This window comes from Coccidioides posadasii, chromosome 1 (assembly GCF_018416015.2).
Source record: "Coccidioides posadasii str. Silveira chromosome 1, complete sequence".
In the NCBI taxonomy this organism is placed as follows: domain Eukaryota; kingdom Fungi; phylum Ascomycota; class Eurotiomycetes; order Onygenales; family Onygenaceae; genus Coccidioides; species Coccidioides posadasii.
In genome coordinates, this window is record NC_089407.1 from 1,565,385 (window position 1) to 1,576,497 (window position 11,113).

Here is an 11,113-nt window from a genome sequence, read left to right on the forward strand (position 1 = left end):
CCATATCCCTAGTGGCGAGTGCCACTAGAGGAGCCCTGTTCGCGTCGACCAGGTGTGCCCAATTTTGGTTAGGATCTCCATAATGCCCTTCCGTTGGACAAGCGTTGACTCTCTTGACTTAAAAAAGCCTAGCCAGCGCCGTCATGCCGGTCCTTCTTGAGTTTGCGCCGGAGCTCATCGTAATGGTCGCTTCCAAACTTGATTCGGCCGACTTCTTCAATTTTCGGCTTGCTTGTCGATACATCAACTTAACATCATTCCACCACTTTGGAGCTCGCTACTTTCGCACCCGCTACCACATGCTCGAGCGGAGAAGCCTTGAAAATCTCGTGGAAGTGTCCCGCGATCCGGTTTTGGCCCCCTATGTCTGCTCCGTGCAGATCTGCCCACAGCATTTAACAAGTGACTTTCATGTCTTCGCGCCTTGGGTCAGGGGCTTGGACGATGAGTATGTCGGGGTGAACAATGCTGCCCACAAGCAACTTTTGTACCAGCAGTACAGCCTGATAGAGTTTGGACTCGGCAGCGCATATCTCTCCGGGGCATTGGTTCGCCTTACCAACTGTCGGACGCTTGGAATCAGCGATCATCCCTGGCCCTGGGGAGCGGCGTCTCAAAAGCGACTGACAGGGGTCCGTTTCACTAGTGAGGTCTCGCAGAAAGAGAGCATTGCGTTTGCGAAGCGTGCATTCCGTATGATTGTTGCCGTTGCGATTACAAGTCAAATCCCGCTGGAGAGATTCCAGGTCTTGCATGGACTCCCTGATAAAGCGTTTGGGCCTGAGATCATAGCCATCCCGAGACGCCTTGCTGATATGGCGCAAGGCCATCTCATGAGCATTAGTGTATTGGATCTCTGCGTGGGAGAAGATGATCGCATGACAGCCGAAGCCTGGGCGGATGGCGTTAACGGGTTCATCATGCTTTTCCGGAATGTCGCCGATATCACCTTAGATTTTCAAGATAGCTCCGACTTGCGACGATTCCATGGAATGTCCGAAGGTCTGTTGGTCCCACGGCTCCGATCTCTGGCGATCAGCCATCTGAGGTGTAGCGAGGATGATCTGGCTCGGCTTTTCTTCCGCCATTCCTCAACCTTGGAGATGATTTCCTTGAAATCAGTCCGCCTCAAGCAGGGGACCTTTAAGTCACTTATCCAGAAGGTACAAGGCTATCTGAAAACTGAGCACCTGTTCATGGATGGCGATGACAACCAAGATGTGGTCTATTGGAATTTCACAAAAGTTGGAGACAGCCTGTTCGTGTTTGCTGGCAAGGATGTCAGTGAAATAGCACAAGCTTCTTTGTAACTTGTCCCTAAACCGTATGTTTAGAGCTCAGAGAGTACCAATCCCCAGGGCCCCAGCATGCCAGACTTCTTGAACATTCTTGCATTGTGACTTTGTTCCCCACTTTTTGCTTCCCCCCTCCTCTCTCTCTCTCTCTCTCTCTCTCTCTGTGAAAGCATGCCATGTAAGTAGTTCGAATGGCTCAGGGTAGTTCTAAGGCCAGTTAAGCATCTCAACAAGAAGCCGATATGGTTCCATTGTTCACTCAGCCTCCTCCCTTTCTGTCTGATGGACTTTCGCAGCATGAGGGGGTAAGAGAGACGAAGCTGCAAAACGCGATAAGAGATGGATGCAGGCAACCAGTCACGTGCTCCTGGCGAGTCGCGCTAACGAAAACACTCTGCACAAAGTTGAGCTCCAATCTCCAGCAACAAGACCCTGTAACTAAATAAGTCTCTTAGGTTCGAGAATTGGGCGGCTGGCCCTTTGCAGTATGTGCAACATTGCCTTATCCTCTATGGAAGCCCCGGCTCCGGAGTAGGACCTAGTCGATACCAATAAGTGGCTTGTCTTTCCCCGCGAACTCTAACCACTGGCGACACGTTTCCACGGGCCCTGGTCGCTGGCCTATCGCAGGGAAAAAGAGCTAGCAAGCTTTGGTGCATGGCGAGATCTACGAAGTAGAGGAAGTATCCTCACAAAGCTCAGCCTACGGATTGCCACTTCTGGGGGCCAACGGCTTATCCTTTTGGCCCCTGGGAACCGGGCACCCGAGAAGCCGAAGTGATCGAATAACTCCATAAACCACTCTGCAATGCAGAGTAGATCGCGAAAATAGCCGATTCATAGGCACGCACCATGACGTGCATAGCCCATAGCTCACGAGTGGTCTCCGGTGACGTGGAAAGTGGGGTTGCTTTTTGGAAGAGAGCTTTGCCTGCTCTTCTCGCCTTTTCTGCCCCGGATTTTCGGCCTGATATTATCAGTCTCAACACGAACTCAAATCGGACCGAGACTCCCAGCACCTTGCCTACATCCTGCCTAGCTGTGTTCTGCTGTACATACCCCAGCCTTTTAAGATCATAACTGCACCGTCAAAGTTTCCTGAGAACGAGGAGCCTCGATTCTTTCCGTACCCAGCACCTGCGGGCGAAGCGAATTCTTTGGACCAAACCCAGCCAAGTTCAAAAGGTATCATGGCCGCCGACTCCACTACCCATCCTCCACACTCCCCGGACCCCACTTCGGAAGCGCGGACTGCCTTCCTTGCCTCCCTCAAATCCGTCGGGTCCAACCTTGATGCCGACCTCCGTTCCCGTGCCACAACCCTCCATGAAAATGCATCCATCATCCAGAAACAAGAAGCCGAGCTGAAAAGGACGACGAAGCAGCTTGCCAAGCAGGGCAATGAGCTGGAGAAGCTCGCCGATCAAGGCCGTCAGGGCCTGAAGGAAGTCGGAGATTTGCAGAACTGGGCGGAGCTGCTGGAGCGGGATCTTCTGATTGTCGAGGAGACCTTGAGGTTGGCGGATGAGGAAGATATGAAGAATGGGAAGATGCCGGCACAGCAGGATGGCCCGAAGCCGAGCCGGTTGAGGCGTTGGTTTTGATATCTTTTGGTATTCGAACCAAGGGCCCGGCGAATAAGGCCCATGTTCATCTACGGGCTAATGATCGAAAATATAGTCGTGAAATCTAATCAAATTGATCTATAAAGTACATATCCAAAGAACGCTTCGATTATTCAAAAAGCCAACCATGCGCATCCAAAATTTTAATCATCTATAGTACCATAGTCCTCTAGGAACCGCTTCCAAACCCCGCTTCCCTGTTCACAGGCACTCCAGCCTTCGCTCTCATCATAATATCCTTCTTCATCATCGGTAATTTCAATCTCAGGCCACTCCTCCCACCCATTCCACCGACCCAAGCTCATCAAGTGTCTCATCGTCGGCCTACCATGTGGGCAATTCCACGGTTTATCAATCATTCCCATGTGCCGAACAACCCTCTCCATTTGTTTAACAGTGAGGGATTTTCCAATCATTATACTGGATCGACATGCGCGCATGGCAAACATCTTGCGCACCTTGCCAGGCCGTGGGACGTAGAGATTTGTAAACTGCGACGATGACGATGCGGGATCAACATCACCATCGTCTTGGGACGCACGGTGGTGCTGTGGCGACTCGGATAGTAAAACAATTAATTCTTCCAAATCTCGTGTGTTGAACACAACCTCTTTGCTCAGAGGAAGGCTGATTAGTTTACATCTTCGTCCAATAGGCTCGTCACCGCTCGTGTCGATATCGACGATGAAGCCGTTCTTTTCCAAGGTTGGAATATTATCGATGATAACTTCTTCCTCAACGGCGGTGAGATCGAGCGTTTTAGGTCTGACGAGGCGCTGGTTTTGAACCACGGTCTCAGCTTGTAGCCGTTCAAAGTTATACTTCTCATCGGAGGCGTGTTGGTCAATTATAAATAGTTCGTCTTTTGTCGGATTATCTTGGAAGTCGGTGCTATCAGTTCCGGGCCTGATAGCTAAGATAAACCCGAGGTTAAATTGTCCAACAACCCGCATCTTAGCAAAATCCTCTTTTGAGACTGTTAGAGATAGCCTTGTTTCCGCTGAATCCTGCTGCTCTGAAGCTTCTTCGGAAATAGGTTCCTCTGAAGCTTTGTAATGCTTCAGGGACTCGAGATTTTCTTTGAGTAATTTCAGTTGTGCCTCGATTTTTGCAAGTGAACCGTCTACTGAGCACATTAACTCAACGGTTGAATCCCTTCCGCGGGACCGCTTAGACATTTTGTGCGCTCGCTCGACATTGTTTTCTGAGGGGACATTAGCCGTCTCTTCCGCAGCTTGAATCAATTCAGCCACTTTTTGCTCGTCCCTTGCTTTTTTTTCTTGATCGTCAATATAACTTTCATCTGAATATGATGTTGAGCCGTCCTCCTCTTCGATATCCTCTTCTGGGGCGTGATCATCGTCACTAGATTCAACTTGCTCTTCATAATCACTTGCTTCAAATTTGCTGTGTGTCAATTTGGCCAATGGTTCTTCCTCCTCGTGCTTGTCCTCTTTTGCTTCACTGGGCCCTCCTTCTTCCCCTTCTTGCTGGTGATCTTCAATCTGGGTGCCTGGAGCAGCAAAGGAACTTAAAGATTGTCCTAGCTTGCTTGACGTGGTACCTCGCATCTGACGCTTTGTCGACGGTGCTGCTGTTACATGCCCTTCTTGGCCGGCTTTGCGTTTATGTGCGGAAGCATATCCGATGGTGGATGTAGTCGTTTTGCCCCCAACTGTAATGGTCGCAATCTCTGCCGGTGGCCTTGTAGGACGCATTCTGTCGAACGCCGACTTAATCATGTTAGGTGAGCTTTGGGGGGTGCTGTGGCCGGATATCAAGTTCCTCTCCTGACCAGGAAGAGGAGATACCTGACTTGATCTATCGGGCTCCTGGGCTTGGGTCTGTGAGGTAGAGGGGGGCGCAGATAGTTCGCTGACATTCACGGATGTTTGGGTTGAAGAGCAGGTACCTCCAGTCCCCTGCGGTGCGGGCTCAGGGGAGGCACTTAGCGACGTTCGCTGCTTATCGAACTCGTGGTCAGATTCCTGAACTTCCTTGTCTACTCCAATAGCCTCTTCTGAACGTTGGGTCGTTGGCGATGAATTGCTCGGCGCAGCTGCAATAGAAGGAGCATTCTTATTTACCAACTGCTTCATCGTACTTTGCCTTGGCACCGCGAGCTGGGACTGAGGCACAGTTTGGTCCTGACCTTCAAACAATTTCGTCAACGATGCCTTTAAAGATTCGATAAGAGCACCAGCATCATGCAACAATATCGTGCGTTTGTCCGGCGAGACATTAACATCGTAAGCATTAGTGTTCATCTCAAAATTGGCAAATATAAACGGTGACTGGGAGATATTAAACGACCTGTAGACTTCATTAAAAGCCCTCGCAATCTGCGGCAAGCCACATGGGCGAGAGTTCACGAAGAACATTTGGCGATCGGGAGTTTGTCTCCCTTCGCCGAACACGGGCTTGGATATATAACCATGCACGAATATCTTATTCACCTGCCCATCTTGTTGTCTGCGCGAGGTCTTTGATTCCGCGCTAGGCTCGAATTCCAATTCCAAATCTAGCGGTATCAGAGCAAGCAATGTTTTTGCTCCATACACATTTGAAATATTTTCCTTTGTCGTGGGGTTTGACTTCGTCGCGAATACCACCACGCTTTTCCCTTTGGGCATCTGGTTCTTAACGTTGAAACGAACTCCAGTGCTGATGCATGCATAGGCATGTAAAAGGCCTAGAACTTTGCCATATTCCCTCTTAATATTTTTCTCCAACTCTCGTCGCCGAACAGGGAGCCGTTGGAAGAGACCCTCGACGGAGGCAACGGTGCCCCTTTGACCAGCCACTACTTGAGTGTTTTTCAGTTTGCCAGAAACCTCAAAATCTAAGCGTGTAGCTTTGGGCGCTTGATTTGCCTGAGCGGTAACAATATGGAAGTCGGAAAGCGCGCAAAGCGACGAGAGAGCCTCGCCGCGAAACCCAAAGGTTTGAAGGGATGATAAATCTTCGAACGTGGAGAGCTTGGAAGTATGATGTTTCAAAGCTGCGAAGAATCAGTCACTTGACTACGAAAAGGCAACTGGGTCTTATAGCATTACCAACGCCTTCGTAGTTATTGGGCGGAATGCCGTGTCCATTGTCCTGAACTTCGATGAGGTCCAAACCATTGTTTTTGAATCGGATATCTTATCAGACGTGTGTAAATCTCAGTTAGAGCAAGTCCCATAACAAAGTCTGTCAATCGGCTACCCATACCAATTGACGTTGCGCCAGCATCGAGGCTATTCTCCACGAGCTCTTTAACCACTGAGCATAGGTCAACGATTACCTGTCCGGATTGGATTTGGTGTATCTAGGACCGCGTGAGTCAAGTTGGAATAGAGGAGAACGCGAGGTGTGGCAACAAACCGAACGGGCCTCAATGGCCTTGATAGTGGCCATATTCATCCCATGGCCATGGACGGGTTGCTATGCTGTGTTAGACATTCGAGGTTTCTTTCTGCGCCTCGTGGCTAGTGCCGGTTTATGTACCCTGTACTAACCACAATCGACGCGTGCGCGTTTAGTTACACGAGTTAATGGCCTTCCAATCCGGCTGTGACGTCACGGGACATGGGAGAACTTCAGTGCACGGCGTACAAAGGCATGGGACACGCACCACAAGTCAACAGACAACTTATTTAGATACCATAAGCAATGTCAAAAAATGTAGATCATATTTGTGATAGCATCAGGGAACATTTCATGTGTTATTCTCAAAAACTGCAACCATGTACAGAGTAAACACGCTAAAAATAAAAGATGTAATTACAGCCAAAACAAAATAAATAACTACAGTCGTAACCATCCGAAGTCCTACCAATTCAGCCGAAGTAGGTACACGCGATTTCCATTCTAATGATCAAATCTGTCCGGCATCAAAACCGGCGCGATGAGAGTCCACAGAAAAATGGCGTAGCATACCCAGGCGCTAATGATTTTCACCCAGCTGGCCCAATAGGTTCTGCCAACAGGGGCGAGATCATCCTGGGCCTCGGGATCTAGATGCTGGGTGAGCAGAGTGGCAACCCACATTGTGGCCAACAAAAAGATAATATGGAATAGCGAGTAATTGTACTGGGTCGAGCCCCGCTCGTCATCCTTGGAGTCGGCGTCATCATCCGATTCGTCGTCGCTGTCATCCAAAGCAGATGCAGGAAGACTTCCGCTTTCAACGGCCGCACGAAGAGCCTCGGCACGCATTTCGCGGCGGCTACGGCTGGGCTGCTGAGTTACAAGGTCATGGTTCATCTCATCCTGACCTAAACGAGAATAGTCACCATGTGCACCGCTTGACCCGAGGGCAATGCCTTGGGTTGCAGCACGCGTAGTTGTATATGCAATAGTCAACATGGTAACAATAGCTCCAAGAACAATCGAAGCGGTTCTGGTTCCACGGGCACGAAGGAGTGGATTGCACTGTTTGTCGTCCGGTTCCATCGAAACCGCGGACATAGTCAAATAAGTGCAGTAGACAGTGACCATTGCCGCCTGCGCTAAGCCGGCGCGAGGGTTTGCTGCTTGCACCGCCGGTTGTATCGACACAACGGAAATGATCAGAAAAACGATTAGGTTGATCTGTGTAGTGTAAGTATTGGATAATGATGCAAGGTAGGGGCTGCTTACGGTAATTGCTGCTTGGTTCATCGCGCAGCCGCTGCGAGCGAAGAATATATACATAACGATCGTCATGGCGAACGAGGCGAGGTACATGCCCAAGGTCGAACCAATCAGCAAGACCTGCCACATGCGGGAGCCACTGTCTTCGATCTTTTCGAAGCATAATTCCGCCCATGAATGGGCAAGGTCCACCAAGAGAATAAGACCGAGCAGCAGGAACAGAATCGCGCCAACGAAGGCGAAATAACTACCCCAGACAAAGAAGAATGGCTCTGGGATGAAAAACGAGAGCACGATGAGCGCCAGCCAAACAATAATCTTAGGGCCCCAATATCCATTTTGTATACCAGCTCGTTGGTCTTTGGAAGAGCGTACTCCGAGAAGGAGGAGGGCAAGGATGATGTGAAACAATCCGAGGGCGAAGTTGATACGGTGAACAGCAACCCAGCCGTGGCATTTTTCTCCATCACAACTGATAGGCAAGAAGTCGAATGTAAGGTGTTCGAGTTTGTTCAAAGCCCATCTTGTTAACATAATCCACGAAAGGATGGAGTTTATGAGGAGGATAAATGCGTAGGCGATTCTCGTGGCCATGCTATCAGGTGGTCAGTCTATCCTTCTTGGGGTGAAGAACGAGAAAATCCCCTACCTGCTCTGGAATTTCCCACATGCCCTGCATAGGGCAGAGCACGTTGCAGCTCCGCAACATGAAGCAAGGCAGCCCACCACCTAAGAAGAGTTAGCAAGCGGTCGGTGAGAGCTTGGCTTGAGAACGGGTCCTCACCGTCCCCATGCTGGGAACTGCCATCAAAGGCAGAGATAGTAATGCACCCATACTGAGCGCCGCTCTAGAGGGTACTCAAAACAAAGTGTCGATTGCAATAGATGGTGTCTTGGTGGTTGGATATCGCGCCCTCCAAGATCTCGGACGACGGTCGGGGTGGTGATGGCGTTGGCGGTTTGCGGGTTGCCTTCCATGGCTTGGCAGCGTCGACTTCGCCGGCAATAACGTCACTCTGCTTATATAAGCCGGGCATCAAACGTCTCCGGGGTCGGCGCGAGTCACGAAGTGCACAGGGGCCCTTGTCGTCGAATTCATCCCGTGGCTGTCATTCCTAGCGCTTGCCACAAAGGAGGTGCATCTTCTATATAAATCGATACCGTGGACGAACGAGCCGGTCATACGCCGACCAAGCCAGGACCTATTCTGTTACACAAAAGAACTACTGCAAACACTGTGGCTTTACATATAGTTAGATCAACTCTTTCAGAGTGCCTTCCTGGACATTCATAGATCATACTGTTATCACATGGGTCTTAAGCACAGCGCGAAGCTAGAAGGGTGTTTTATTGCACCTAGAATTACTCCTCCTTCGCCATGTCTCCGTCGATAACAACAGCTCAGCGGTTGCTGACCGTGGTAGCGGCGACTGCAATCGCGCTCGCCAGCGGAACAAATGTAGCTATGAAGCCCCAGGCCAAATATGTCGTGTACATATGGTTGACCTTCTTCTAGTATGTCTATTCGGCATGGGCCCCTCAGTTTGCGGAACGTATGAAACTTTCTTCGACAGAAAGTAATCTTATTGTGCGCATCGCGTCTCTCACTTCAAATGCCCCCCTGTATGCTAATGGCCAGTAGGGTACGGCGGCAAACGTGGGAACCTATGCTAGTGGTATTGCTATTGGCTTGCTTGTTGATTCCAAAGGACCTCGTCCCGGTACTATGATTGGTACTGTGGCTTTGTTCCTGGGATATTTCCCCATTCATCGAGGTCAGTACCAACCCCTGAGCGTCCTGGGCATTAGAGTTGGGTTAGAGTGCTGATATTTGAATAGCCTATGCCTCCGGCGCTGGTTCGATGAGTGTGCCGCTTCTCTGCTTTTTCTCATTCCTCACCGGCTTAGGAAGCTGCTCTGCCTTTTCAGCGTCGATCAAGACTGGTATACTATACACCCTTCTCTATCTGGCCACCAGCTACTGACACAGCCGACACAGCTGCGTCCAATTTCCCGAATCATCGAGGCTCTGCTACAGCCTTCCCACTCGCCGCCTTCGGACTGAGTGCATTTTTCTTCTCAACGATAGCTGCATTTGCTTTCCGTGATGACACGTCTCTGTTCCTGCTCGTCCTCGCAGTTGGAACATCGTCGTTGATATTTGTTTCATCTTTCTTTGTGAAATTGCTACCACATTCGTCCTCCTACTCCTCCATCTCGGACTATGAGCCAACAAACGCGTCTCAGTCGAGTCAGCTTCATAGAACCAGGTCTACAGATAACCATCACGGAATCGCAGACGTAGAGGCACCTCGGACTTCAACCTCCGTTGATTTGCCTGTATCATCCCCCGCACCGCCCCGACACGAGACTGCGGATGAGACATCATCGTTGATTACCAGATCATCGACGTCTGAGAATCCCCTTTTCGACGAGAACCTGAAATCGCGTGTGACTGGAGATTCACTTCATTCAGATTTGCGTGGCTTTCGGATCCTAGGAACCGTGGAATTCTGGCAGCTGTTTTCCCTGCTTGGGGTGCTGACAGGCATCGGCCTGATGACAATAAAGTTGGTTTTCCCTATTCTCATTTTATCTGAATGGTGTGCTAATGCCTTTGCAGCAATATTGGAAACGATGTGAGATTCGCTCCTAGATTGACAATACTACCATGCCTTTTACATTTTCTGACTTTGATCTAGGTCAAAGCGCTTTGGAAGTATTATGATGACAGCGTCAGCTCCGGATTTCTTCAAAAGAGACAAGCCATCCACGTTTCAACCCTTTCCGTGCTTAGCTTCATAGGCCGTCTTATCAGCGGTAATACAACCCATTTGTTTCCTACTAGGCGACTTTACCGAGTGAACTAACCCGTTCTCTAGGAATCGGCTCCGACCTTCTTGTCAAACATCTCAAAATGTCACGCCAATGGTGTGTCTTCGCAGCTTCGTTATTTTTCTGTGCTGGACAACTTGCCGGTGCCCAAGTTTCCAATCCACACCATCTCATACTGGTCTCCGGCATGACGGGCTTCGCCTACGGTATGCTGTTTGGAGTTTACCCTTCTCTCGTCGCGCATACGTTTGGTATTGGCGGCATCTCTCAAAATTGGGGCATCATGACCCTCGCGGCAGTCGTTGGTGGTAACATATTCAACCTCATTTATGGATCAATTTATGACCGAAACTCTGTGATATTACCAAACGGCGATCGTGACTGTAGGGAAGGGCTGGCATGCTACCGGACTGCGTATTGGGTGACGTCGTATGCGGGGATTGCAGGCGCCTTGATTACTCTATGGGGCATCTGGCATGAAAAGAGGGTCATGGCGAAACTGGTCGGGAAAAATAATAATCATGCGCATGCAAGTTAAATAATTTTTTTTTTTTTTTCCTTCGAGTGGCATATCTGTTACAGTTGATATTTAGTATATACACTGGCCTCTGTTCAAGCACAGAATAAGTCGAAAGAACTTACTAGCTATACAGAGGTTCACCAATACTTTTATACCTGAATGATGTTGCTCTCGTCGTTTCATCATCTCACACCGAACTTGCTAAGAGCTCGCGTGCTTCT

General features: G+C 49.7%; 5 protein-coding genes across 5 annotated transcripts; 3 read left to right on the forward strand and 2 right to left on the reverse strand.

Annotated features, from left to right (window-relative positions):
- Positions 1-143: 143 nt before the first annotated feature.
- On the forward strand, positions 144-1,310 carry D8B26_000448 (uncharacterized protein; the record flags this gene model as incomplete). The annotated part of the gene is made up of 1 exon (XM_003071263.2): positions 144-1,310. One exon carries the CDS (start codon positions 144-146, stop codon positions 1,308-1,310), a length of 1,167 nt encoding a protein of 388 aa, XP_003071309.1.
- An 874-nt stretch (positions 1,311-2,184) lies between these two features.
- D8B26_000450 (uncharacterized protein) lies at positions 2,185-6,325 on the reverse strand (the record flags this gene model as incomplete). Its single annotated transcript, XM_003071265.2, has 4 exons — positions 2,185-5,921; positions 5,977-6,063; positions 6,134-6,230; positions 6,287-6,325. The coding sequence occupies 4 exons, from the start codon at positions 6,323-6,325 to the stop codon at positions 3,064-3,066; spliced, it is 3,081 nt and encodes a 1,026-aa protein (XP_003071311.1). The 3' UTR covers positions 2,185-3,063.
- D8B26_000449 (uncharacterized protein) lies at positions 2,486-2,899 on the forward strand (the record flags this gene model as incomplete). The annotated part of the gene is made up of 1 exon (XM_003071264.1): positions 2,486-2,899. One exon carries the CDS (start codon positions 2,486-2,488, stop codon positions 2,897-2,899), a length of 414 nt encoding a protein of 137 aa, XP_003071310.1.
- A 279-nt stretch (positions 6,326-6,604) lies between the features above and the next one.
- D8B26_000451 (uncharacterized protein) lies at positions 6,605-8,468 on the reverse strand. Its single transcript, XM_003071266.2, has 4 exons — positions 8,322-8,468; positions 8,187-8,266; positions 7,544-8,132; positions 6,605-7,495 (listed from the first exon to the last, which is right to left on the reverse strand). Exons 1-4 carry the CDS (start codon positions 8,370-8,372, stop codon positions 6,773-6,775), a joined length of 1,443 nt encoding a protein of 480 aa, XP_003071312.1. The 5' UTR covers positions 8,373-8,468; the 3' UTR covers positions 6,605-6,772.
- A 447-nt stretch (positions 8,469-8,915) lies between these two features.
- Positions 8,916-10,910, forward strand: D8B26_000452 (uncharacterized protein; the record flags this gene model as incomplete). The annotated part of the gene is made up of 8 exons (XM_066123234.1): positions 8,916-8,996; positions 9,054-9,125; positions 9,180-9,312; positions 9,377-9,481; positions 9,537-10,107; positions 10,161-10,176; positions 10,240-10,357; positions 10,420-10,910. The coding sequence occupies 8 exons, from the start codon at positions 8,916-8,918 to the stop codon at positions 10,908-10,910; spliced, it is 1,587 nt and encodes a 528-aa protein (XP_065979308.1).
- Positions 10,911-11,113: the final 203 nt, after the last annotated feature.

Excerpts from the sequence above, each read along its gene's own strand:
- D8B26_000451 (XM_003071266.2), bottom strand. The coding sequence starts at position 8,372 with ATGGGTGCATTACTATCTCTGCCTTTGATGGCAGTTCCCAGCATGGGG. Across the intron at positions 8,133-8,186 it reads TGTGGGAAATTCCAGAGCAG|CATGGCCACGAGAATCGCCT; the intron begins GTAGGGGATTTT and ends ACCACCTGATAG. Across the intron at positions 7,496-7,543 it reads TGAACCAAGCAGCAATTACC|ATCAACCTAATCGTTTTTCT; the intron begins GTAAGCAGCCCC and ends TACACTACACAG.